This window comes from Gambusia affinis, linkage group LG07 (assembly GCF_019740435.1).
Source record: "Gambusia affinis linkage group LG07, SWU_Gaff_1.0, whole genome shotgun sequence".
NCBI lineage: Eukaryota > Metazoa > Chordata > Actinopteri > Cyprinodontiformes > Poeciliidae > Gambusia > Gambusia affinis.
Window position 1 is genome coordinate 11004730 of NC_057874.1, and position 23699 is coordinate 11028428.

A 23699-nucleotide genomic window follows, 5' to 3' on the forward strand; every position below is an offset into this window, starting at 1 on the left:
ATCTGACTGTTTTCATTAAACATGAAGTATTGCTGGAAGAAGTTACAATAACCCTAGGACTGCTTCAGTCATCCTCAGGATTTCCTTTTACATTTTAATGTTGTCCGTCACCATCTATGGGTGCAGCATAGGTGTTACGCCTCTTGTGATTCAAATGAGGTGTCGGTTCAGATTTGTTTGAAACGGAGAAAGAAAATCTTAGTTTAAAAAATATCCAATGTTGTGTATCTAGGGCCTAAATAATATGATTTTACTTTAGCAGCAATTTGTGCAATTTTTCAGTTAGCTATGAAGTTACAAGTGCTTTCTTTATTAATTAGGAAGTTCATGCTGCCAAGTGTAAAGATGATTGTTCCATTTTTAAAATGCAATATTTTCTTTCTAAAAGTCTTATAGTAATATGGATATCTTAAATGTAATGTGTTTTGTGTGTTTAATCCTGTTTTGTTTAGAGATGCACAAATCAATCTGCCAATTTTCCTTGATTGGCTCTGATTGATTGCTAATAAAAAACATTTTCCTGTCCCTCTTAAGTAAAAGACCAAAAACATTGGCTTTGATGCACTTTTCAAGGTAAAGTTTGAGAAAATATGATGTGGTGCATACATGGGTATAATATTGTAAATTTGGGTGATAATGTTGCAAGCTCAATGAACCTGCAGTATGTTCTTTTGTCTTTTATGCGTTATGATAAATCAGTCCAATTTAGACCTAACAAGTCAAAAAGCCAGGAACTGTGCATCTTTTTTTATGAAAATTTATATGGATTATCGTCTTTATTTATGTAAATTATATGTTTGATAAAAAAATTATGTTCTCTCAAATATTGGATGTAAATTATGTTGTATAAAATAAGTGTATAAGCTGGAATTACACACACTAACCATTCTGTCCATCCTCTGTTACATGTACATAAGTCCACCACAACAAAGCAGAATGTCAACTTAGGTAACCAGTTGCATTTAGTTTTTATATTTATTGATTTTAGAAATATTGTGCTAACTATAGTTATCCTATGATTAATTATTGATATGGTTACATTTACACTACTACCACTGTATATAGTAAGCTTAAAGGAGATGTTTTTGTGTAAATTATAAACATTTCTTTGTTTTTATTGCTTTTGTTCTGTTTGGGAATATTTAACAATAAATCTATTGAATTGATATATATACCGGTAAATATTTTTCAATATATTTATATATCAATTCATTTAGGACAAACAACTCTTAATAGGTCTTTCATTGCTGAAATTACAGATACAAATCTGAATAGTTGTCATAAGCAAAGAAGATCAAAACTGATGTTTTACCAGCTGTCAATAATGTTTAAAAAAAAAGAAGCTATAGTCATTGCATTACAATTATGCAATGACTATCATGCAAGGAAACACCAAGACCTTCTTCCTGGCTTTGATTAGTCATTTCTGACAGAGACGAACTTCTGCAGAGGTCTATATGATAACAGGAAGGAAGCAGGGGAGCTCAAGTTTTTCACATATTATCTGTCTTAACATAGTGGAAGTTTTAAGGAATATTTTAAGAAATATGTAAAAAAACAAACCAAAAAAAAACCCAATTTTTATAAAAGTTACATACCTACAGTGTGAACATTTCAACAAATAACAAAAAGAAAAACAGCTTTAGCTTTACTTTAATGTAAAAGTCTATGGTGCAAATATGGAGATGCTACACAACATGAACCAGTACGACCAGACAGAGAAGATCCTTACACAAAAAATAATGTGCACATATCTGCGAGTTGGACGTTTCAATTCACTTCTCCTAAATAAGATGTTACACTCAACCATCAATGATCTGGTGTCCTGCCAGGATGTTAAAGCTCTACAGAGGCCTGTAGACGAGCTGTTTTGATTCAGTCAGGGAAAAACAAAAAAACATGCAGGACACCAGCCCCCAAGGACTGACGTTGGACACCACTCATCTGGACACACTGTGCTATGCCACATGTGACCATGTAGGTCTAAGATGAGGACTCGGTATTTGGACTGATGGTGTGGTGAAGCACGAGGTGATCCCAGCCTACAGTCGTGAGCCTGTTGGAATCACCATGAAGCCAACACACACCTTTAGCAAAGTCCTGGTGTCGCCGATCTCTGAATCTGTAGGGGGGGGAAAAAAATGCAGCTTGTTTATTGTCTGATGCAGAACACAAGAGTTACTAAGTGAACTGAAAAGACTCACATTTCTTGCTGTTCAGAGTTTATAACAGCAAGGGAGCAGTCGTCACTAACAGAGGCTAGCAAAGGGACACTAGGGTGGATGAAAAAAAATTGTTGATTTATAAGGAGAAGACAGGAAAGGAAACACCAAAAAGTACATTTTGGCGCATTGAATCTTTACCTATTTGTGGAGAAGGCCAGGCTGTTAACTCTGCGGCTGTGTATTTTTTTCACCCGTGCCGGTTCTGATCCCAGGAAATCTTTGACAGATACATTGCCCATCTCATCGCCTGAAAGAAAACGAGAACGATAATGAGAAGAAGCAAGAAAAAAAAAAAAAAGGGGGGAGGGAAGGAGAACTGAGCTTCTGTCTGTCATCAATCTGCTGATGGACCTTACCAAAAGCAATAGTGCTTCTCTGGTGGGGGTGCCAAACAGCAGTAGTGGGAGAGCAACTGGGAAACTCAACATCTGCAACAAACCAGAAAAGTAAAGAGTATCACCTTTCACTGAAAGGCTGAGGTATCAAGAAAGTCGTCCAGTTTAAGACATCATGCTGCAGTAGCCTGCTTACCTATTCTTGAGGCTGGTTTATCTGGCTTCCTCCTGTCCCACATCAACACACGGCCATCCTGAGAGAAAGGAAACGACACTGAAATCTCCTCAACTTGAAGGGTTTAGTTTTACACTAGTTCATGTTGAATAAGTAAAACTGTTAGTACTAATTAAAATAATTTGTTTCATCTAATTTTCCCTACATGTCTTCTGCATTAGAGGAGCATCTTCTTTATCTAAAGAAACACCCTACTAAACAGATTTTGAACAAAGAAATAACTTTTGATGGAAACCAAATTTTGTCAAATATGAAAAGCTGTTTAACTCATCTGTGAAGCTTTACTACCGACTAAACTGGAATTGGCTTATTTATCACCGATCTGATCCAGGAATGGCAAGTCAGACATTGAGATTTTATTTGATTTTTTAAAAAATGAATCAATATTTGACCAGTCAACCAACAACTAACAATATGTATGTCGACGCAGTTCAAACTAAAACTATCTACTAACTAACAGGACGTTTTTTTCCCCCCCTTTGTGTGTCAGAATCTGCAGGTTGGGTTAAATAACTATGATTTCTCCTCGACACATAAATGAAAACCACAACATTGAAAGGAATCCTACTTGGCCACAGGAGACGAAGAGAGACTCATCTGTAGGACTGCAGGCAACACAATTAACAGGCTCTGTGTGAACTGCAAGGAGAAAAATAAAGAAGGTCTAGACATTTGTTGTATTCAAACTACATTCAAAATGAATTCGCTTTTTAACAGCTGATGACATTTACTACAACCATGCCAACTTGTTGTCTGAATAAAAATAACTATTTGATTTCAACTTGGCATTGAGGGTTTTTTTTTTTTTGATAAAGTGGATTTTTAGATGTTCTCTTACCATTGTAGGTGGTGACAACTGTTTCCTGACTGAGGTCCCAGACTTTAACTCTGTTTAAAAGATATAGGAATACAATGGATGTACAGAAAACACAAAAAAGAGGAAAGGAAAAAAGTTAAGTTGATAAAAAGGCAAATTAAAGGTTTCTTTTTCTGATAATCATTCTTTTTTTAGGTCAGTCAAATTTTAAATAAAAAACAAATACATTTCTTGGGAAAATAGTCCATGACTAAAGTGGAGCCAAAATGATAACCTGTTTTTCAAATAACAAATAATTGAAATCTCAGACGTACAGGTTGCTTCTCCCACTAAATAAAATGTAGTACAACAAAATTCCCCTTCATAGTCACCTAGTTTGTAAATAGTGTGTAATTTAAACTCATTCTAAATTCAGCTGGTGTGTGAAGGCCTCAGAGGTTTGTTAGGGAACATTAGTGAGCAAACAGAATCACAAAGACCAAGGAACACATCAGAAAGATCAGGAGTGAAGTAGAGGAGGAATTTAGAGAATGATTAATTTATCGAAACACCCCAAACACTGAACTTCTTAGGGACAACTGTGGACTAATGGTACTGTTCATACCATTAGCTGAAAAAATGGGAAGACTAAAGAACAAGTGCAAACCTAACATACAGATGACCTTCCACTTAATATAGCAGGCTAGACAGCATTAATCTCTGGCACTGCAGAAATTCACAGCTCAGGTGTGGAAAAAAAATCAGCTGACAGGATAACATCAAGTTGTGTACTTTAAAAATCTCATATACTATGATTTTCATATAGTAGGATATGAAAATTGAAATTCAGAAACTCTCATCAAATATGACTGAGGTATTTTGGAAATAGAAACAGGCAAATCACCATATCATTTCTCTAGAGGTACAAAACTAGTTGAGACATACCCCAAAACCTTTTCAGCTGTTATGGTGGGGATACAATGTATTGATGAAGCTGAATACAAATAAGTCAAACATCAAATGTTTGATTTGTAATTTATAAAAAACAAAACCTCTAGAGATTACTTCTATTTCAAAATTTTGCTGCACTTAGTATTGGTCTATTACGTAAAATCTGTTCAAGTTTTTACATGACAAAGTGTTAAAAGCTCATAAACATCTTTATATATTTATCTGTGACATATGCTTCCCTCTAAATGCATCGCTCTATGTGTGAGCTACTCTCTAACCTGCAGTCCATGCTGCCAGTGACAGCACTGCTCGCTCCAGTAATGGGGCTCACAGTGGTGACAATGTGGTCATGCTCATATTTGGTGAAGCGATTCATCAACAGGCGCTCATCCTCTGCCAGTTCCCAGAGCTCCAGGGCACCTGCACAGAACAAACAACCAAAAGAAATAAATTTTCATCCCAGTCTGAAGTCACTGTCTTTCAACCAGGTTCGGTGAAATTAGGCCTTACCCGTGTCTGAGGCTACAGCCACTCCTTTTTCAGCCACCCACTGGAGATCTGTGACCCCAGCCTCAGTCTGCACACCAGCTTTGCAGAACCCCTCGCTGGGGGCTTGCTCCGGTTCGCTGTAGATCCAAACGGATCCTTGCCAGTTTCTGCCAGAGAGGCTGGAGGCTCCCAGCAGCAGCGTGCCATCTGTAGAGCAAAGCGAACAATAAATATATTGAAAAAGATCTTTCCGTTCCACATTATGCGAACACAAATGTTCTTGAAAACTGCTGGCACATTGTAGTTAATCATAATTTCTTATATTGAAGAAGCAAAACTGCCGAACTGTAAACATGACGACCCAGCAAAACCACGTGTTTTTTCCTCCAGTGATTCCGGCTAGCTGCTTCTTACCTGCTCGGTACTGAGCCGCGCACAGGTGCTTCTCCATACAGGCAGGGGCGTTGGGAGGAATCTTCCACGGGTTTTCCTTAATCATGTTGGTGTCCACTGTACTTTTCATCCAAACTGCAGCCCTGGAGTCTTCACTCTCTACAACGAGATGCTTTTACTTCAAAGCAGCTTCTGCAGCAGCTAGCTAGCGCCGATATAAAGACACCGCTCCTTCTGTCTCTGGTCTGCTTAAGGCTCCTATATAAATCAGTTTGTTCTAAAGCGATAATAACGGCCCTGCTTTATAAAAATATGGAGCTTAAAATGATCGTTTTCTAAATGAATGAAAAACCTGACATATGAAACCAGCGAACACAAACTTCCTACTTCCTCTACGTTTCTTTTTGTTGGATTTTTGGAACTATTTACAAGGTACTGCCATCTCCTGGTCGAATAAAATAACATAACATAACAAAATGTATGCATTTGGGAACTACTCTTAATTTAAATTGATTATTAAAATAAAGCAAAGCAGAATAAAATAAAAATCAAGAGGTTGAGATAAATAATTTCTGTATTTCTGGAAATCCACTCTTGATTTTCTGCATTTGTTTGTCTTAAAATTATTTCAGATTTATGAAACTTGACTTTTTTTTTTTTACTCAAAAACTTTGACTGACTGCCTTAGATTCTAAATTTAGAACATTACCCAAAAATAAAGATGTGAAGCAAAAGCTTTTCGGTAAAACATATTTTCATTTTGCGGGGCTTTAAAATAAAATAAAAATATTCTTGCATAACAAAAAAAAACCTTCTCTGTGCATTCCTCACTGCTAAAGAATTTATATTCCTGTAAACACCCTCTCTCACAGATGGTAATATGATACAATTTAAAAGCTTGTATTTTTCTGTGGTTCATACATGCTTTAATAGGAATAATAAATAAATGTTGTTTAATTCATATTGACGATCCTGAAGCAATTAAAACAAAGATTTATTGAATATTGAATGCTTATATCATGTACTGTACTTGCAGAACTTTAATATATAAGGAGGAGGTTTTTATGCTAGTCATGGTAACATTCAGAAAGAGGATAAACACTTTAAGAAACTATTATCTAAACAATAAAGAAATCGATAAATACAACTAATGTGTGTAGCTTTGACACACCAGCTATCATGTATAATTATTCAAAAGTGAGACAAGGAAAATGCAATAATAAATTCTTACTAGAAATTATCTCATCACAATCAAGCACATGCTCATCAAATAAAATATGTATGAGATACATTTCACTCCTCTCCGTCTTATACACCCTCCGATCTTTTAAACACTCCACTCCACTGCATTTGATTATGTTATACAGGTTTAACCCTTGTTGCCAATCAGTGTTCAAGTACAGCTGAGACATAGACCGAAAGGAAGGATGGAGGTGTTGGAGTTTCTAAACAGGAAGCAATATTAGACGACTAAAAATGGAGAAAAAGTAGTAAGAGAAATTTACTGCTCAGACAGAAGAATTTTTTTTAATAAGACAACTTTGATGCACAAGTAGAAGACAGAAGACATTGAAAGAATGTCCAAAAAGTCACTTAGCTTTTGCTGCAAGTTATTAATTAGACAAACAACAAAGACGCAGACAGGTACAATCTATGTAAACCAAATAGATTTTAATGGCGAGGTAAACGTGATCGAGAAACTTGAACTAACCGGAAGTTAGTTGAATATAGTGTTATCAGTAACGTGACAATTTATTTCATAATTTTTTATTTCTGACTCACCACAAATATGTTTTGTAATATATATGTAATTAAATCGTGTAGGACCTTTAGACGTTCTTCAAGTATAAGACGATAAATATTAGGATAAACCCTCTTAATTTATTTGAATCGTTTTATTTTGAAAGTAAGTCAACGGAAGCGAGAATAGAATAGCCGTTAGTTTCACAGGTCTCACTGCCTGTCTAAAATCGATAGGCGATTGGCTTTCTAGCAGCATAGGATTCTGTGGGTCTTGTTATCGTACCCACCTAAGGTAAGGACGCAGGCATGTCAGGGAGTTACGCGGAATGATTTTCCGCTATGTGTCGTCGATACAATCTAATGGCAGCTCTTTTTTTCTTTTTTCTTTTTTTTCTTTTTTTTTTTTACTATTTAAAACGTTACTCGTTCCAACTGCAGCCTTTGTCTAAAGTGTTTGATATTTCAGGCCAGCCGTTGATTGTAGCTAACGTTTGCTGTCTGGAGGTCTGTACCTGTCCACGCTGAGTGACACTTGGCGGACAGCTGCTCCTGCTGCTGCTGCTCAGTGGGTTAGCTGTCTGCTGATGTGGGCACTCTGGACCACAGCCAGCTGCTACGTGACATTATAGGATGCAGGGGGAGCTGTTACCTAGAGACAGACCTCAGACATCACTGCTGTAGTCGGTCATTTAAGGTGAATTTAAACTGAATTTTAAATGGTGATAGTCTTACTCTTCTTTTGAAATTAAGGAGAGAAGAGCTAATTAAAAATTACATTAATCTGTCTAATTGACATTGTATAACGTATTCCAACAAGCGTATACATTTCAAGCTTTTATAGGGTAATGGTAGTTTTTACTAGATATAACTATGCTTTATGGCCCTGTGCATGTAATATTAAGAGGCTGCTTGCAGATGCAGACAAAGGTGTCAGCAACCCTGGGAAAGATGTGAGAGAAAAAAAGCACAGCAACATGATCTGACGGAGACAATTTTTGAAAAAGCCAAACTTTTTGAATATGGTACATTTATTGATATTCAGTAAAAAGTGCTTTTAACAAAATTTCCATTGGCACAATTGTTGGTACCCCTTTGTCTTGACTTGGCCTTGCCAGTAGCACATAGAGGTACACATAAAAAAATTAAGAGAACTGAGAAAAAGCTCAATATTTTTTGTCAACAATTTCAGATAGAGAAATCTATATCTTATGTATATTTATTAAAATATAGTGATTTATTCCATGCCTTTATTTCTTATAATTTTGATGATTATGACTTACAGGTAACAAAAACCCAAAATTCAGTGTCTCAAAAAAATGAGAATATTATATATATATATATATATATATATAAAGTTACGTCTGCTAAGCAAGAAGGTCTTGGGTTCGAATCCCAGTCTGGGGTCTTTCTGCATGGAATTTGCATGTTTTCCCTGTGGATGCGTGGGTTTTTCCTGGGGTACTCTGGCTTCTTGCCACAGTCCAAAAATATGAGTTCATTGGTCTTTCTAAGTTATCTTTAGGCGTGAGTGTGTACGTGCATGTTAGTTTGTCCTGACTCTGTGTTGCCCCGTGACGGGATTGTCAACCTGTATGCACCCCACCTCTCTCCTGATGACAAGCACCAGCTGCCCTCATGACCCTGCAAGGATAAGCGTGTTAGATAATGAATGAATGGATGGATAGATGAAAAAGTTAAATATTGGATGCATGGTCTCACATCCTAACTAGCTAATTAATTCGAAACTCCAGCAAAGGTTTCCTGATCATTGACAGGTGTCCAGAAAACATCCTCCTCAAGGGGGATGAGCCATAGAGAAGATAGTTGCTAAAGAAGCTGGCTGTTCACGTAGTGTTGTATCCAAGCATATTCATAGAAAGTTTAGTGGAAAGAAATAGTGTGGTAGAAAAAAAAAGTGTAACAAGGACAACTGCAGCCTTGAGAAGATTGTCAAGCAAAAGCCATGCAAGAATTTGTGGGCGCTTCACAAGGAGTGAACTAAAGCGGGAGTCAACATATTAAGAGGCACCACACACAGACAAATCCTAACCGTTGGCTGCAAATTTTGCCTTCCTCATCTCAAGCCACTCCTGATAATGTCAAAAGAGTCCCATATGAACTAAGAAGAAAAATAGCTTTGGACCCCATTTGTTCAGTGGTCCAAAGTTCTCTTTTTAGGTGAAAATAAAGCTTTACTTTCATTTGAAATCAAGATTCCATTGTCTGGAGGAAGGATGGAGAGGTACAAAATCCTCATTGGTTGAAGTGTAGTCAGTCATGATTTGAGATGCAGTGTCATCTGCTGGTATTAGTCCACTGTGTTTGCTGAAGTCCACAGTCAATGGAGCCATCGAAGAGAAAATGTCAGAGCACTTCATGCTTCCTTCTGCTGAGAACCTGAATGGACATGTTGATTTCATTTTCAAGAAGCACTTGGCAATGGTCTGCACTGACAAAGGAACTAAAAGCTGATTTCATGACCATGGTGTTCTTGTGTTTGATTGGCCAGAAAACCAGCTAATCAAATTCCCACAGAGAATCCATGGAGTAGTATTGTAAAGAAGATGAAAGACACCAAAACAAGCGATGTAGATGACTTAAAGACAGCCATCAAAGCGATGTGAATTTCTATTCTCAGCAGAACCACAGACTGATCACCTCCATGCTGCATTGATGCAATAATTAATGCAAAAGCAGGCCCAACTAAATATTGACTGCATAGAATGACACATACTTTTCAGAAGCTTGACATTTCTGTTGATAGTATCTCTCTTGTTTTACTGATCTTCTGTAGTACTCAAATTTTCAGAGATTGTATTTTGGGTCTTTATTGTAAGTAAGCCATAATCATCAAATTAATAATAATATTTATTAATAATCAAGAAATAGTCTTTTTCACTTTGTGTTTAATGAATCAATAAAACCAAAGTCTAACTTTGAAAAAAAGAGTGACAAAAATATTTTTTCTTTTCACAATATTCAAACCTACTGAGTTGGTTTGAATATTGTCAAACCTTTCTTAAGGTTTGAACTAAAGCAGCATAATATACTGAATTGCAATCCTCATCGCAGTTTCTGAGTGTGTGCTGTTTTTAGTCAGATATTGCATTTAAAATGCATGAAAGCCCATAATAAGTTTGACTGATAGTGCAGACCTTCAAAGCCTTTGATGTCCACAAATGATATTTTAACGGCCGAAATACTAAATTACTAAATAACCATTGTGTTCCCCTCTGGACTCTTGTGATCAAAACGTTGGATGAGGTCACTCCTTTTCTTTTTAACTTCAGTGTTGTGTCCAAAATTATCAACAGATGTAGATTTGATTTGGGCTGATTTGTTTCAATGAAATTTATTCTTATGATTGTTTGTAATTTGATCTCAGGTTTTAAAGGTTTGCGATCTGCAGAAAACTGTTACTGTCAACTCTGAATTTCTCATTCTTGTACACAGCTGAGTTCTGGTTAACGTTTCTTTTTATTGTGACTGCAATAACAATTTTTTTCAACTTCCACACAAAGAAACCAGATGTTGAGGGGATTTTATTTTTTTTTTCCGCTTGATGTTGGGGAACATGTACAAATTAATGTGGGAGCTCTTTTGCATGTGTGCATCATCTTTCCTCTGACCGTGCTTGTCAGCTTGCATCCATTGCATTTCCATAAGAAATGGTTTGAAATTTAATTTCTAATAAAACATTTTTACCACCAAAAGATCTTCTGCTTTTCTTTTTCAAGGGTCATTGTTACTGACTATTTGTTGCAGGTAACCCTGCTGCTTTCCTGCACATTCGTTTTGAAGATATTCATCTTATAGCATATGTTGCATTTGAGAAAAAAAACCAAAACTGTTAAGAAAGGAAATAATTCTACTGATTAATATAAAAAGGGTAGGAAAGACTTTCTTGTAATTTCTTTTTTATATTTTAAAGGAGACTTGATGATTATTTCACCCATTTTTTTCTTGCAGTCTTTAAATTTTTTTCTTTGGAGCATTTTATGTTTGAGACTGGCAGCTTGTAACAAAGTTTCTTAAGTTCAAATTTAAATTAGTTCTTTGTTCAACAGTTTCCATATTTAGAAAGGACATAAAACCTTTATTACACGTTGGACTGAAAATGAGTGGAAAGCCCAAAAAAATAAAAAAAACTACTTTGAAAGGCCTTCAAAAAAAAAAAAGCCCCAAAAATGTTGTTTGAAACTTACTTGAAGTTTCAAACAACATTTTTAATGAAAGTGCATTTTTAAGAAAATGTCTGTCTATTATTCTGTGATTGTAGGGGAGACCCCAGTGCTACAGTGGTGTGAAAAAGTATCTACCCTCTTATAGATTGTTTTTCTGTTTATGCCGTTTTATCAAAACAAGATGTTTGAGATTTCCAAATAAACTTAAAGATCAGTTCAAGGTTAAATGAGTAAACAATCTACCGTACATTGTTCTAATAATGGATTAAGAACAAAGCCACTTGACCCCATGTGACAAAGTAATTGTCCTTAAAGCCTAAAAACTTTTAACAATAGTTTCTATCCAGCCGTATCTGATAACTAACAATGTGTCTTTTCCATTTCAGTGGAGGAATTATGGTCCACTCTTCTATCTTTGTTTTAATTTAGCCTCTGTGGATGGTAGTGTGGATGGCCACATCATCTCAAATAGATTTAAGTTTGATCTATGTGATGTCAAAGGCTGCATTTAATTCTTTGCAGCCAATCAGAGGTGGTTTTTCTGGTGTGTATTGAATCATAATCCAGCTGTGTAACCCAAGTCCACATTAAGCTTAAAAACACAAAATAGAGAGAGCAGAACTTGTGGTTTCATCAGTAATTTCCAGGCATCTTAGCTGTAATCATTTTTAATTGTGAACACTGACTAGCTGCCAAGCGAGGCCTGCAGTGCTTTATAGGCTGTTCTGGATTCATTTGTGCACATGGATGAGTCATTAGCTTGCTCATGAAATAATTTATTTGAACGTCGTTCAATGGCTTTGCATCAAAAAGCAAAAATAGAAATCTATGAGGGGGTCAAGAACTTCTTCTAAGCTCTTGCTTGCAGTTATTACAGTTTACTGGCAAATCCATCCATCCATCCATTAACATACATGGTCATCCCTGGTGGGATCGCGAAGGTGCTGGTGCCTTGCTCCAGCGGTCAATGGGCGAGAGGTGGGGTACACCCTGGATAGGTTGCCAGTTCATCTCAGGGCATGCTGGCAAGTTCATTTTTATACAAAAAAATGCTTTCAGCTTGTGCACTGTCTACACTCGGTGACATTAATATGAGTTGAGCTTGTTTCATTTGTCAGAATAATCATTTTAGAGTGGATTTTGTGTCTATTTGTTACTTGACTGACCCTTGTGTTCTCAGGGGTTCGTCATGGCCTTGAAAAGGAGACGGGCGACGTCCCCTTCTAGCAGTGTGAGTGGAGGAGATTTTGACCATAGCCAGACTTCGTTAGTGTCTTCAATTGGGAGAAAGAGGAGAAGGACCTCAAACATTCCGACTGTGGATCCTGTAATTTTACACATTTCAGTCGCTGTTTCTTTTTTTTTTTTTTTTTTATACTTTGAAAATTGTTGTACAACACAGTTTTAAGGAAGGAGGGTTATTATGATGAAGGGTGCTGATAATTTTCAGTGTTTTAAATGTTGCCTTTTCAGATTGCTGTATGCCACGAGCTGTACAACACAATCAGAGATTACAAGGATGACCACGGCCGGATGCTGTGTGAGCTGTTCATCAGAGCACCCAAACGAAGGTGAGGACAAAGTTACCTATTAAAACTTTTACAATGTTATTTAGGTAAGAAGACTGGACAGAGCAAATGTCACCTTTTTGACTCAGGAATCAGCCAGACTATTACCATGTGGTGTCTCAGCCCATTGACATGATGAAGATCCAGCAGAAATTAAAGATGGAGGAGTACGATGATGTCGATCAGCTAACCAGTGACTTCCAGCTTCTGTTCAACAATGCAAAGACTTATTATAAGGTGTGAATTCCCATGAAGTGACTAATACTGCTAGTGGGCAGAGTCGTGAAACTAAATTCTCTTTTAATGTAAACAGACTGATAGTCCTGAGTACAAAGCAGCCTGCAAGCTGTGGGACCTCTACCTCCGGACGAAGAATGAGTTTATTCAAAGGGGTGAATATGAAGATGATGATGAAGATGGATACAATGCACAAGAAAACCCCGGAGGTTCCACTGAAGATGAGGTGACACTTAAGGATTTGATTATTACTATACATCTTTTTAAACAGGTTTATGTGCAGCCCACTAATTATCAAGATGGTCCGATAAGTGAGAAAAAAACATGAGTGCCTTTTAGGTAAATCATACCACAGGAGGCATAAAGCAGCCTGGGAGAGAGACTCAAATACTTTTGCTTCGCTGATCTGAAAGCAAAACTTCATATCACGCAGTACTCCAATAAAAAAAACAAAACATTAAAACTTGTGTTTTTAATGTGACAAAATATGGAAATGTCAGTGGTAGTAATGTTTTGTCATATATATGTTTTCAAACTGTATGTTGTTTTTAATTTCTGGGCTTAATTGTTGTAATCAGAGTGCATCAGCTTGTTTGAAAGAAGTTCTGGAGCAGCTCCTTGACGCTGTTGTGTCCTATACTGAGCCAAGTGGTCGCCTGGTCAGTGAGCTCTTCCAGAAGCTTCCATCCAAAATGGTATAAGAAAAAAAACAAACGTTTTTGACAGGAAGAAGACATTAAAATGTCTAAACTTGGTTTGATTTGCTGTTCTCTCTTTTCTATTTAGCAATATCCAGACTACTATGCTGTAATTAAAGAACCAATAGATCTGAAACTCATCGCTCAGAAAATCCAGGTACACTTATAGAGAGCTAATAATTTCAGTGCTATGTGTTTATTGGATGTCTTACTTGATTTATCAACTAACAACACCAAAAACATATCTAATATTTATCTTAGCTGGGCAATTATCGATGTGTCAGCGCCATGGCTAAAGATGTGGACCTGCTGGTGAAGAACGCCAAAACCTACAATGAGCCTGGTTCACAGGTTTTTAAGGTAAGTCTTTAACCTGTAACTTGCATGCTGCTGCTGGCATTTGACATAACCAGCTGTAATCTGCTATTGGGATGCAGGATGCTAACACTATTAAAAAGGTTTTTGCACAAAAGAAGTCCGAGATGGAACATGGAGAGCCAATCAAGTCCAGTATTCGCATCAGGTAGTAAAGTATCAACTCTTGAAATCATGTTGGTGTTACTTTCTTGATTGAGTTCATCAGTTAAATTTTTTTCTTTCTTTTATAGAAATAAAAGGTCTGTCCAGGGAGACCGGCTCTCAGCTATCACTATGGCTCTTCAGTATGAAAGTGATGAGGAGGGTATCCTTTCTGGTATCTATTTATCTGATCAGATTGACGTGATGCTACTACAAGCTGCTGTAGTAGCATTGTAATGGACATATATTTTGTTATCTTCCTACATTTATCAGGGACCGTCCACTATGATGAGGGTGAATCTGAAGCAGAGAGTATGACTTCGAACATTGACATGAGCAACCCCATCTTCCAGCTTTATGAAGCTGTTCGGGGAGCCAGGAACAGTCAGGGCCAGCTGATTTCTGAGCCCTTCCTACAGCTGCCCTCTAGGAAAGACTACCCCGATTATTACCAGCAGATCAATCAGCCGGTCTGCCTGCATCACATCAAGTATGACAAAACTGATACCGATCTGTTTTCATGTCTGTGTGTCTGTACATATGTCATGGAAATGGGCTTGACACAGCCTGGAAAAGTCTTCAATTTGATCTCTGTATTTCCCAGATCTGAATAGGTATAGAGAAAGAAAATAAGACTATAGAAAAATATTTATATACCTAGACTTTACCCTTCTCACTGTTCTGTAGTTTGTGCAACTAATTTGTTGTCTTATATTTTTCTTTGTCACCACATACACTACATTATTTCTTTGCCACATATGCGAGTGCCCTTATTTATTTGCAGGAACAAGATGAAGAACAATGAATACGAGAGTGTTGAGCATATTGACTCTGATCTAATGCTGATGTTTGAGAATGCCAAACGCTACAACGTTCCCCACTCCTCCATCTACAAACGTGCGCTCAAGCTTCAGCACATCCAGCAGGTCAGTTCAGCTTTGTTACTAATGGTTTTCATTCAGATGTCTCAGATGATCTCCATTTTCAATTGTATTACCTAAATTTTTGTTTCAAAATTGTATTATATCAAATGAATTCAAACAGTGCCTTTACAAAAGTATTAATATCCCATGAACTTGTCCCGGGTTTCCCCAGAAAACATGCTGAGCCCTGTGGCAGGGGCGCTACGACAGTCATTCAGAAACCTTTCACAATGTATCTAGTCAAAACAGTTGATTAGAAACATTATTGTTTTCCTTCCGCGTCACAAATACTTTGTCTGTCTTATCAAACCCCAATAAATGTCAATGAAATTTGACGTTGTAATGCGACAAGATGTGAAAAGGATCAAAGAGCATGAATATTTTTTTACAAGTCAGTGTATCTCAATATGTTTCCCCACTAGATGAAGAGAAAGGAGCTTTTGCAAAGAACAGATGATGATGGCGACAGCATGCTCTCCTCGGCCACGTCCGACACCAGCAGCACAAAAAGAAAAAGGTTCACTTTGGTTCTAAAACATTCAACCCTGCACCCATTTTTTGTGGAACTAACCTGTCTGTTGTCTTTTTTGGTTTCCAGCCACAAGAAAAACACAAAGAAAAATCGAATGAAAGCTCTACTAGCCTCTGTTACTGAAGCCAGAGAGTCCGGGACTGGCCGGAGACTCTGTGACCTCTTCATGGTGAAGCCATCTAAGAAGGACTACCCTGATTACTACAAAGTTATCCTGGATCCAATGGACCTCAGGACCATAGACTACAACATCCGCTCAGAAAAGTACATGACTGAGGATGCAATGGTGGAGGATATGAAGCTGATGTTCCGCAATGCCAGGCATTATAATGAAGAAGGCTCCCAGGTAACATTTAGCTTGTATCTATCTTCTATTGTTTCTCTTTCAGTAGTCTTAGTTGGTTCCTATTTTTAAAAATGACAAAGTACTAAGAGCTAATTTATTTTCTGTTCTCATAAGCATTGTTAAAAAAAATACCACTACAGTGCAGTCCACACCACAGACTCCTTTCTCTGTTGTTTGTGTAGGTCTACAATGACGCAGCCATTCTTGAGAAGATCATGGAAGACAGACGCAGAGATCTTGGGCCAGCAACGGATGATGATGATATTATGTCTCCAAAGTTAAAAATAAGTATGTCTTTCTGTCTTTTGGCAAGAAGTAACCCATTGCTTTTACATTTGATTAAATATTCACACCCATCTGCTTTTATTCCAGGAAAGAGCAGCCTCTCTCTGAAAAAGTCCAAGTACCTGACCCCCTTGCAGCAGAAACTAAATGAGCTTTATGAAGCCGTAAAGAACTACACGGATAAGCGAGGCCGTCGCCTCAGCACGATCTTCCTGCGGCTTCCATCTCGTGCTGAGCTGCCCGATTACTACATCGCCATCAAGAAGCCTGTAGACATGGAGAAGATCAAGAGCCACATGCTGGCTAACAAGTACCAGGACGTGGACGCGCTGGTCGAAGACCTGGTGCTCATGTTCAACAATGCGTGCACCTACAACGAGCCTGAGTCTTTAATTTACCGCGACGCTCTGCTGCTGCACAAGGTGCTATTGGAGACGAGGCGGGAACTGGAAGGTGGAGAGGACAATCACGTTCCCGATGTGCCCCGACTCATCCAGGAACTCATCCGGAGTCTCTTCGTCTCTGTGCTCGGTCACCAAGACGATGAAGGACGTTGTTACAGTGATTCTCTTGCAGAGATTCCTGCTGCAGATCCCACCAACCCAGAGAAGCCAGCGCTCAATTTCGATATTGTCAGGAAAAATGTGGAAAGGGGCCGCTACAAGAGGTTGGATGTATTTCAGGACCACATGTTTGAAGTTCTGGAAAAGGCCAGACGATTGAATAGGTCAGGTATTGTTGCAAGTCCACTAATTTGTGTTTTAAAGGAAACCCAAAGCTAGTTTTATACCATGCATTCATTACAGGACTGACTCAGAGATCTTTGAGGATGCAGTGGAACTGCAGCAGTTTTTGGTTCGTATCAGAGATGAGCTGTGTAAAAATGGAGAGATCCTGATGTCCCCTGCCCTCAGCTACACTTCGAAGCATTTGCACAGCGATGTGGAAAAGGAAAAGAAGGAAAAGCTTCCCAAAGAGATTGAGGAGGACAAAATTAAGAGAGAAGAGGAGAAAAGAGGTATCCACTGAAACATCATCCGGTTCTTCAGTATCACTATTTTGCTGTTTTAATTTAAACTTTTTTTTTCCACAGAGGCAGAGAAAAGAGACGGCACTGTTGGAGGCTCCTGGCAGGTTCAGCGTACGTACAGTCAGGACTGCAGCTTCAAGGACAGCATGTACCATGTGGGAGATTATGTTTATGTGGAGCCTGCAGAGCCTAACCTCCAGCCACATATCATTTACATTGAACGCCTTTGGGAAGATGATACGGGCAAGTCTCATCGTATTATAAAACATAAAAGCTAATCTTAATGTTATCAGGTTTTTGGTTTTATCTTTGCTTTTTCACTGTATTGTGAAAAGTATTGGCAATATGGTGTAAAATATTATTTTAAATTGCAATTGTCATTGCAATATCAACCTGTGCAAAATCGCAGTTACTGCCTGAGTGAAATACCTAATATACTGTTAAATGTTATGCATTGATTCAAACTACTTAACATTTGTCTCCTAATCTTCAGGGATTCATAAAAAAGTAAAAGCAAATGTAAACACAAAAAGACTGATAATCTCATCACGTATGGAGGAATTTTCAAAATTTCCGAAAGATTACACTTCTAAATTAAAAAAAAATCCTATAAACATATATCTGAACATTGTGGAAAGCCTTCCCAGAAGAGTCGAAGCTGTATTAGCCGCAAAGTCTGGGAAAGCTCAAAATTAAAATCTATAATTTTGAGTGGAGTTTCTTTATCTTAATATCCTTGGCAATATACAGTTTCATGCACTGTTTCTTAAATCCTTGTTTTAACATGTTTAAAGCTGATCTAGGCCTCTCTTTCCAACCTCTGAAACACACAGGGGAGAAGTGGCTGTACGGCTGCTGGTTCTACAGGCCAAATGAAACATTTCATCTAGCAACAAGAAAATTCTTGGAGAAAGAAGTTTTCAAGAGCGATTATTATAACAAAGCTCCTATCAGCAAAATTCTGGGGAAATGTGTGGTCATGTTTGTGAAGGTATACATTTGCTGTGTCAATCTGCATTTAATTAACCTTGTTGAGAATTTCTTTGTCTTTTTGAGTTTTGACTGAACATGCTTGTCATTTAAGGAGTACTTCAAGCTTTCCCCAGAAGGATTCAGGCAGGAGGATGTCTACGTCTGCGAGTCTCGCTACTCTGCCAAGTCAAAGTCCTTTAAAAAGATCAAGATGTGGGCCATGCCGCTCAGCTCGGTTCGATTTGTTCCCAGAGACGTCCCCCTGCCGGTGGTCCGAGTCGCTTCTATGTTTGTCACTAAACAAGATGACAAGCCAGCAGAGATTGTAGAAGAAAGCAAAATGACTGCTGGTATTATAGACAAAGTAAGTAGCCGCTTTGTCGTTTAGGTGAAAATGATTAGCTTATTTTTACATCAGAACCATTTAATGTTCACAGGAGAGGGAGGATGTTCCACTGGATGTGACCAACGGAGAACCAGGCTGTCAGTACTATGAGCAACTCTGTTACAACAACCTGTGGCTGAAAGTGGGAGACTGTGTTTACATTGCTTCTCATGGACTGGTGCGCCACCGAGTGGGCAGGTAGAGTAAAAATAATTAAAAAATAAGGATGGCGTTTCTCTCAGCAAAGTCAGAATAAGCTTTATAGTTAAAAGGGTTCAGTTGTTGCTGATACAGTGTCGCAAAAAAGGTTTTGCTCTGTTAAGGGAGATAATCTTAGCAAATAGAAAATGCTGTTTTCATATATATAAAGAAGAAAAGCTACTAAAAACAACCTGTCCCTTTGTGAAAATATACTCGGTCACCTTGGTATCAGGAATTGACAGAAATTAACCTGATTATTGCCCATACTTGTAGAATGAAAAAAAAATCCTTTAAAAGGAAGCCATCTGACAGAAACGTCTCAAAAGGTCACTTTTTTTATTTCCAGAATTGAGAAAATGTGGATGCGAGATGAAGCAGGCTACTTCTTTGGTCCCATCTTTATCCATCCTGAAGAGACGGAGCACGAACCGACTAAGATGTTCTACAAGAAGGAAATGTTCTTAAGCAACTTGGAGGAGACCTGTCCTATGACCTGCATCATAGGTACCCTTTTAATGTGCAAAGAATTCTAATCAACATGTAATGTCCGACAACCACTAAAGCAAAGATGATTAGAGCCATTAAATAACTTTTGATTACACAGGAAAGTGCGTTGTGGCATCGTTCAAAGAATACTTGTCTTGTCGGCCCACTGAAGTGCCTGAAGAAAATGTTCTTCTCTGTGAGAGTCGCTACATCGAGAGTGAAAAGCAAATGAAGAAGTTCAAGGGTCTTAAGCGTTTTTCCCTCTCTGGGAAGGTGGTAGAAGATGAAATCTACTATTTCAGGTAAATAGCTGCTATTAAACATTTAAATTGATATTTCAGGCAAAAAGAAGTGACAAGATGTTTACTTAATGACAAGTAAGTGTGAAACTCCTGTCCAGAACAGTTAGATTGAGCTTTACTGCCAAGGTGACATACATTTTTCTATATGTATTTGGTGTTATTTGTGTTTATTCTCTTTTTTTATGAAGTCAGAACTTGTAGATGTGTACTCTAATTAAAAAAAAACACATTATAAGCTTGAAGAAGGAAAAGTGAGTTATGAAAGGTATGTCAGACTGATGAAGTGAGTTTTGTTTGTTTTCCGTCTTCAGGAAGCTGATAGTTCCCCAGAAAGAACCATCTCCTCTGCTGGACAGGAAAATTGAGGAACTTGAAGCTAAGTTTGCTGATATGACCGATGAAGAGCTGGAAGATCTTGGGGATGATGATGGGGACCTGGGGGATCATTCCCTTCCTCAGATGCAATCCTCTATGAATAGTGACATGGACATGATGTCATACACCCCTCCACAGGTCAGGGAGACTGTATTTGATTGAATAGTGTTTGATTGATTGTCCTTAAAACTTGCACATTGCTAGATCTTGTATTTGCATGTTTGGTTACAGTCGACTCCTAAATCTATGAAGGGGCTTGCAAAGAAAGAAGCTTCGAAGCGGAAAATCAACATGAGTGGCTACATCCTGTTCAGTAGCGAGATGCGAGCGGTCATCAAAGCTCAGCACCCGGACTTCTCTTTTGGGGATTTGAGTCGTCTTGTTGGCACAGAGTGGAGGAACCTGGACAGTTCCAGGAAAGCAGAGTATGAAGGTAAGAAATCCTACTTTATATTATTAATCTTGGACATTTTGCAGATGCATTGATGGGCGTCAGACGTTTCCACATTGTGTCAAACTAGTACTGAAAACTTCAATGTATTGCTGTGAGTTCTTTTGCAGGGTGCTGTACTCATATTTGCATTGACTTTGAACCTTCTTTGTTATGCAGAGCGAGCAGCTAAAGTTGCTGAACAACAGGAGCGCGAGAGGGGTCATCATCAGACGTCCCCAAGAGCAGGTACCCCAGTAGGGGCACTGATGGGGGTAGTGCCTGCCCCAACCCCCATGGGGATGCTAAATCCCAGCATGACGCCTGTGTCAGGTAACCCCTCGTGGATGCAGATGGATGCCCACTGTACCCTAAAAGATGGGAATGAGAAGCCAAACTGCTAACATCTCCTGCTTGTTTGTGTCTTTACAACCTCATGGCAGTGCGTTGTGATTTAATTTTACATTGGCTCCAGCATTATACCACTTCATGTATAGGAACATACAAGTGGCAATATGCACCACTCACAATGTGTCTGCCTGGCTTCATTGTAATGCACGTGCTTCACATAGTTTTCCTTTTCTGTTTGCATTTTGTTGTCATTACAGCTTGATCATCAAGTTAACAGCTTATCAGCTTGTCAATGCATGCGTGGTAGGGAGCGCATGTTTGACTGATGCATGTTGTTGTCTTGTGTTGACACTGTCCCCTCCTGAGAAGGTGTGATGGGTGTATATAGGACAGCTATGATGGACCATGTTGAAGGCATGGTCAGTTTGGCTGGTATACCACCACATCACATGGGGATGCCTGTCTTTCCCCAACATCTCCTGCCCGTTATGCCTGGGTTCCGTGGAATGCCGTCCTTTGGTAAGAGTGCCGTCATAGCCACCCCTCCATTTGCCACGCAGTTGCTTCCTGTCTACCAATCTGAGTCGCTGGAGGGGCTACCTGTGTCACTAGGCTGAGATTCCCTCTTTGACGACTTGTCGGCCTCATTTTGAGGTTGGGTTGTTATTCAACATTTATTTATTTTAGGTAAAAATAAACAGTTTTAACTGGATAAACAAAATATACACCTGCTGAAGATCGCTTCTTATGAGGTCGAGTTTATTTGTGTAGCACATTTCTGCTACAAGGCATTATAATAATTAGAATTGCTATGTTTTAAGTCAAATCAAAACAATCGTAGTTCATTTATAATGTGTTTTCAATATGTATGAGAAGTAATAGGTGTCCTCCAATGTGTGATCATGCTTATGGTGTTGAACATCCTCACAGGTGTTAACGGCCTGGGAATTGGATCAGCAGCAGGAAACATGCATGGATCACAGGTAATCATTTTGTAATAATAATTGAAAACCAATAAAAAAAACTATATTTTTAAAACTTCTGGTGTACATCTGCTTTTAGGAGGTGGTAGTAAGAGTAGTGTGCATTTTATATTATACCGTTTACCAAGCTACTTACATGTTTATTCTTGTAAGTTGTTGCTGTCATGTACTTTTGATACAGGCTGCATGACATTAGGAAAACATGTAGTTTCGAAACTGTTGCTGAATATTGCGATGACGGTATCGCTTCAAATGAACAAACATTGTTTTGACTAATTTCTTTCTATTTCATCATTGCAAATTCCCCACTGTATTGTGTGAACTTTAGCAACTTAGCCACTAAAATGTACATCAGAGGCAGTTACACAGTTACAGACCATCCAACTGGCCACATGCAGTGTAGGCATGCACAAATATAACTTGAAATATCCAACTAATAATTGCATCCAAACAGTTCTTTACAAGAGTAATACAGCAAACCTAGAAGATTGTGAATCAATATGTTGTGCAGCTTTAATTTCCAAATTTTTCTTCATAAGAAAACATTGAAAACCAAGTATTACTTTCCTTCCACTTTATAATTCTGTGTTTTTCTGTCTCATAAAAACCAAATAAAATGCATTGAGGTTTGTGGTTGTGATGTAACAAAATGTATTATTCATATTCAAGGAATATGAGTGTTTTTGCAAGGCACAGTGCACATGTTTCATTTGATGTTTGTGAATTAATCTGAATCTAAAAAATAAAGATTGTTTTCATCAGGTGGGTTTGGGCTCAGGACAGCAGGCTCCTCCTCCATACCCAGGACAAAGCCATCTGGGCCAGCCAGCTCTCCACCAGCCCTCCACTCCAGTGTTTGTGTCTCCCCCTGCCAAATCTCAGCGGCTGCTGCACTCAGAGGCCTACCTCAGATACATTGAGGGCCTCAATGCAGAATCTTCCACTGTCAGCAAATGGGACCATGCACTCACAGGTACTTTTTAAAACATTTTAATCGTCGATGTTTAAAAATACATTTAGTAGTGATGACGAAAGCCTTCATGTGATATCTTCCTATACACACTGCACGCATATGAACATTTTGATTTTAATGTTTGGCCTCTAATTGGATTAATATTTCTTTTTCATATTTTGTGATGGGTCAGTAAAGTAATTTCAGTTTTTTCCTGCGTTTTCAGTAAAAAAACAAGATGTGCGCATGACAAAAGAGCAAGAAAGCAGACTACCTTCCCACTGGTTGAAGAGCAAGGGGGCCCATAAGACCATGGCAGATGCACTTTGGCGGCTTCGTGACCTGATGATGCGCGACACCCTTAACATTCGTCAGATGCACAACCAGTAGCATGTGGATATTGTGAGCCTCTGTTCCTAAAACTGTTTAAGAGAAGGAGGTTTAAGCTCACTAAAAATCTTTGTTGTTATAAAAAGAAGTTGTTTGTGTTCATAACATATGCCTTCCATGTTGAAGCTGCCTTTTTGTTTTTCATTTTGTATTTCATTTCATTCAAAGTATATCATGAATACTGTTCATCTGTGATGAAGGTTATCATGTCATAATTTCACAATAAAATTGTGAGGAGTTCAGACTGGATTTTAATTTATAACACTAGTAAATTAAATAGTACAAGTATTATTATTTCTGCTGAATATAATTATCAGTATTGATGTCTGTGACCAAGTCAGCTTTATTTTCTATCACTTTTACATGAATTACTTAATTTTTTA

At 38.1% G+C, this 23699-nt stretch overlaps 2 protein-coding genes across 8 annotated transcripts; one reads left to right on the top strand and one right to left on the bottom strand.

Moving 5' to 3' along the window:
• Positions 1-1635: 1635 nt before the first annotated feature.
• On the bottom strand, positions 1636-7765 carry wdr77 (WD repeat domain 77). The gene is made up of 11 exons (XM_044123234.1): positions 7680-7765; positions 5446-5583; positions 5053-5238; positions 4821-4962; positions 3634-3683; positions 3364-3434; positions 2757-2814; positions 2582-2653; positions 2364-2472; positions 2205-2273; positions 1636-2122 (listed from the first exon to the last, which is right to left on the bottom strand). Exons 2-11 carry the CDS (start codon positions 5552-5554, stop codon positions 1984-1986), a joined length of 1005 nt encoding a protein of 334 aa, XP_043979169.1. The 5' UTR covers positions 5555-5583; positions 7680-7765; the 3' UTR covers positions 1636-1983.
• LOC122834633 (protein polybromo-1-like) lies at positions 7328-23560 on the top strand. 7 transcript variants are annotated; one of them, XM_044123226.1, is made up of 30 exons: positions 7328-7459; positions 12532-12678; positions 12825-12922; positions 13009-13156; positions 13233-13382; positions 13735-13851; positions 13943-14011; positions 14116-14214; positions 14292-14377; positions 14463-14548; positions 14647-14863; positions 15158-15299; positions 15719-15813; positions 15895-16174; positions 16357-16462; positions 16547-17186; positions 17266-17477; positions 17553-17732; positions 18323-18480; positions 18574-18825; positions 18899-19044; positions 19394-19551; positions 19652-19835; positions 20147-20348; positions 20442-20643; positions 20821-20973; positions 21361-21510; positions 21922-21974; positions 22737-22947; positions 23153-23560. In XM_044123226.1, exons 2-30 carry the CDS (start codon positions 12541-12543, stop codon positions 23314-23316), a joined length of 4896 nt encoding a protein of 1631 aa, XP_043979161.1. In that variant the 5' UTR covers positions 7328-7459; positions 12532-12540; the 3' UTR covers positions 23317-23560. The 7 variants fall into 7 exon arrangements, with proteins under 7 accessions (XP_043979161.1, XP_043979160.1, XP_043979162.1 ...); XM_044123225.1 differs by having other exon boundaries at positions 15719-16174; XM_044123227.1 differs by having other exon boundaries at positions 15719-16174; positions 20821-20889.
• Positions 23561-23699: the final 139 nt, after the last annotated feature.

Coding starts and splice junctions, on each gene's coding strand:
- wdr77 (XM_044123234.1), bottom strand. CDS start 5,554: ATGAAAAGTACAGTGGACACCAACATGATTAAGGAAAACCCGTGGAAG. Junction 4,963..5,052: donor GGCTGTAGCCTCAGACACGG/GTAAGGCCTAAT, acceptor TGTTCTGTGCAG/GTGCCCTGGAGCTCTGGGAA. Junction 2,654..2,756: donor TAAACCAGCCTCAAGAATAG/GTAAGCAGGCTA, acceptor GGTTTGTTGCAG/ATGTTGAGTTTCCCAGTTGC.
- LOC122834633 (XM_044123225.1), top strand. CDS start 12,541: ATGGCCTTGAAAAGGAGACGGGCGACGTCCCCTTCTAGCAGTGTGAGT. Junction 14,864..15,157: donor GTCTGCCTGCATCACATCAA/GTATGACAAAAC, acceptor ATTTATTTGCAG/GAACAAGATGAAGAACAATG. Junction 20,644..20,820: donor CAGGAAAGCAGAGTATGAAG/GTAAGAAATCCT, acceptor TTTGTTATGCAG/AGCGAGCAGCTAAAGTTGCT.